The sequence below is a fragment of the Eimeria tenella genome, genomic scaffold (assembly GCF_000499545.2).
Source record: "Eimeria tenella Houghton genomic scaffold, Eth_scaff1118, whole genome shotgun sequence".
Classification (NCBI taxonomy): domain Eukaryota; phylum Apicomplexa; class Conoidasida; order Eucoccidiorida; family Eimeriidae; genus Eimeria; species Eimeria tenella.
The window spans coordinates 1-3,494 of NW_013543590.1; the positions used below are offsets into that span (position 1 = coordinate 1).

The 3,494-nt window shown below is 50.1% G+C and overlaps 1 protein-coding gene across 1 annotated transcript; it reads left to right on the forward strand.

The window, feature by feature from the left end:
- Positions 1 to 112: 112 nt before the first annotated feature.
- Positions 113 to 3,309, forward strand: ETH_00035390 (G-protein beta-subunit, putative; the record flags this gene model as incomplete). The annotated part of the gene is made up of 9 exons (XM_013378872.1): positions 113 to 620; positions 858 to 942; positions 1,146 to 1,282; positions 1,540 to 1,673; positions 1,874 to 1,990; positions 2,229 to 2,313; positions 2,506 to 2,580; positions 2,944 to 3,032; positions 3,253 to 3,309. The coding sequence occupies 9 exons, from the start codon at positions 113 to 115 to the stop codon at positions 3,307 to 3,309; spliced, it is 1,287 nt and encodes a 428-aa protein (XP_013234326.1).
- Positions 3,310 to 3,494: the final 185 nt, after the last annotated feature.

The window sequence follows — 3,494 nt, forward strand, 5'->3', positions numbered from 1 at the left end:
ATGATGGTGTAGGAGCTGTAGCCGCGGGTTTTTGGAAGCAGCAGCAGCTGCTCGTAACGGCGGAGGAGCAGCAGCACTGCGGCAGCAGCAGCAGCAGCAGCAGCAGCTGGCCATGGCGTCTGCAGGCAGCAAGCGGCCCAGCCCGCCCTCTGCTGCTGCTGCTGCTGCTGCAGTAACAGCAGCAGCAGATCTGGAATGCACAGACCGATGCGTTTGCTGCTCCCATGTCTTCGATGTTTCTTTTCATCCAAAAAACCCTAAAGTTGTTGCTGCTGCTTTATTGAATGGAGCAGTAGAAGTTCATTTGCTGCCAGACAAGCTGCTGCTGCAGCAGCACCTGCAGCAGCAGCAGCAGCAGCGCGACCACCAACGCGATCTCAAGAGGCAGCAGCGGCGCAAGCTCAGGCAGCAGCAGAAGCAGCAGCGAAAACAGCAGCAGCAGCAGCAGCAGCTCGCAGACAGCAGCAGCAGCAGCAGCAGCAGCAGCAGCGAGTCATCAGACGAAGAGGCCCCCCAGCGCTTCTTAGAGGCCGATTTGGAGTGTCTAGACACCAGAACGCAAACGCTAAACCCTCACAAGAAGTCTTGCAGAGTTCTTCATTTTTGGAAAGAAGGAAATGGTAATTTAAAACCCTAAACCCTAAACCACCGAAGTCCAAAACCCCTGCCCTCAAACTCTGATGCAGAAACCCTAATTATTCGTTCACATGATCTGCAGGGATCTGCAGCTTTTCACCTGATTTAAAACAACAATCTAGGGTTTCGGAGTCCTGTCGAGGGTTTAGGGTTTAGGGTTTGGGGTTCAGGGTTTAGGGTTTAGGGTTTAGGGTTTAGGGTTAGGTTTGCATTCGTTGCAGCTATTTTAAGTGCATCTGCGGACGGAAGATGCTGCATATCTGATATCAACTCGGGGGTTTGCTCGTGGAGGTCTCTCCAAAGCAGGTTAGGGTTTAGGGTTTAGGGTTTAGGGTTTAGGGTTTGGATTTTAGGGTTCAGGGCTTAGGGTTTAGGTTTCCCTTGTTAGCAACTTGTGGCGCTGATTGCATGATCCTTAAATTGGCTCTTTTTCGCTTCATCACTTATTCTTGAGGGTTTAGACATTAGGCCTAGGGTTTAGGGTTTAGGGTTTAGGGTTTGTGGTTTAGGACTGGCTTCGACGCCCTCACGCCCATTTGCTGCAGCACTTTTGCTGCTGCTGACGAGACCGGCAATATATCTCTTTGGGACGAACGGCAGAAGAAGCCGACAAAGGTATTTCCCCCGGAAATGCCGGGGGTTTCGAGTGAGCTAGGGTTTAGGGTTTAGGGTTTAGGGTGTAGGGTTTAGGGTTTGGAGTTTAGGGTTTGGGGTTTAGGGTGTAGGCAGGGGATTTAGGGTTTAGGATTTGAACGACTTTGGGCAAGAGAGCAGCAAAAACGGAAACTGCGTTGGGGTGTTATAGACTTGCGGAGGTCGGAGCTTGGGGTTCAGGGTTTAGGGTTTAGGGTTTAGGGTTTAGGGTTTGCGGCTTAGGTTTAGGGTTTAGGGTTTGCGGCTTAGGTTTGTGCTATTCCTCGAATCTGCTGCTGGCCGCTGGCTGCGGCTACTTGGGTGTTTTCGACTTAAGAAAAAACGTGCTGAAGGCTCGCAGCGATGAAGTGGATGCTGACTTCACCAGCGTTCTCAGGGCCAAAGTAAACCCTAAACCCTAAACCCTAAACCCTAAACCCTAGGAGCTGGTGAAGGCGTAAACTTGCATTTGTATTACTCGCTACGGTGCGGGTATGTAGATAAGTGGGCGTTTTTCGAGTGTTGGCCGTTTATTGCCTGTTCTAATGTTAGGGTTTAGGGTTTAGGGTTTAGGGTTTAGGGTTTAGGGTCGGTCTTGACACAGGGAGGCTCTAAGGTTTGCTGCGGCTGCGAAGAAGGAGAAATCTGCATTTTCAGTTGGGGCGACTTCGGGGACTTCAGAGACAGAATAACAGATATAAGGACGGAAGTTAATGCCCTAGTGAGGGTTTAGGGTTTAGGGTTTAGGGTTTAGGGTTTGGAGTTCACGGTTGGGGTTTAGCTTTGCAGGCGCCATGATTCAGGCAGCTGTTCCACCTGCTGCCCTTTCTCGACCAGGACAAGTTGTGGAGCTTTTGTATGGCACCGGGTTTAGGGTTTAGGGTTTAGGGTTTAGGGTTTAGGGCTCAGGGTTTAGGGCTTAGGGTTTGAGGCACGGGGTTTAGGGTTTGGGTTTGCAGGCGAAATTTGACGAAGACACTCTTCTTGCGGGCTGCGGCGATGGATGTGTACGCGTGGTGCAGCTGCACCCCAATAGACTAGCAGGTAGGGTTTAGGGTTTAGGGTTTAGGTCCACAGGCTGGGTTTTGGGGTCTGGGGCGGCAAGGATTTCATGTGACGCCTCAAGGAAAATATCGCTCGTGGGATTTGATTGTTTGATCGATTTGGAGTTAGGGCTTAGATGATACGTTTTAGGGTTTAGGGTTTAGGGTTTAGGGTTTAGGGTTTGTGATCTAGGAATTTTGGCGGGGCACGGACGGCACGACAACCCGGTGGAGCGACTGGCCCTAAACAGCGACAAAACCCTGATAGGTTTGTTTTGAGGGTTTAGGGTTTAGGGTTTAGGTTTGAAGGTTCTGCGCATCTGGTTGTGTGCACGGCAAGAGGTGAATACTGTTAAGCGCAAGATGTGAAACTTCAGTTTTGAGTTTGGTGTTCAGAGGTTTGGTACCTAGGGTTTAGGGTTCAGGGTTTAGGGTTTAGGCTTCGGTTTCTAGGGTTTAGGGTTTAGAGTTCTGTGTCTAGGGGCTAGGGCCTGGTGCCTTGGCTCTGGGCGTGGAGGCTCTATGCTGACAGCTTACCGAGTAGTTTTAAGTTTTGTTGTGTAGGATTTGGGGTTTAGGGTTTAGGGTTTACGGGGTTTAGGGTTTAGGGTTTAGGGTTTGCTGTTTGCAGCAACGGCTGCGCACGACGACCGCATCCGGATTCACGACGCGACAAAGGTGGAATTCATGAAGACCAAGGTTGTTAGGCGGCTCAAGAAAGTAAACCCTAAACCCTAAACCCTAAACCCTAAACCCTTGGCTTCAAGCCCGAGCCTAAACCCTAACCCCCAGTCCCGAAACCCAAACCTGTGCTTTAAGTACATTTGCTGCTGAGGAGCAGCAAACCCTGGACCCCGGCTGTGGGCTTGCACAGCCCCAAACCCCAAACCCTAAACCCTAAACCCTAGGATGCAGCTTTTTTCGTGTTCCTGCCTCGCAGTCTCAGCAGCCCCGCCACGATTTGCGGGCCGGCAGTGATTTCTTTGAGGACTTGTAGGGCTGCATGCAAAGAGGCTAAAATGATGTTTCAAAAAGGCCAAAAATATTATTCAAAAAGATCTTTAGGATCATTATTTGAAAATAATCTTATTTCTCTCTTTTTAATTTGAAAAACTTCTGAATGCGAACAATTTGACGCCAATGGAGCTCAGTCTCAACCAAAGTCCCAAACCCTAAACCCTA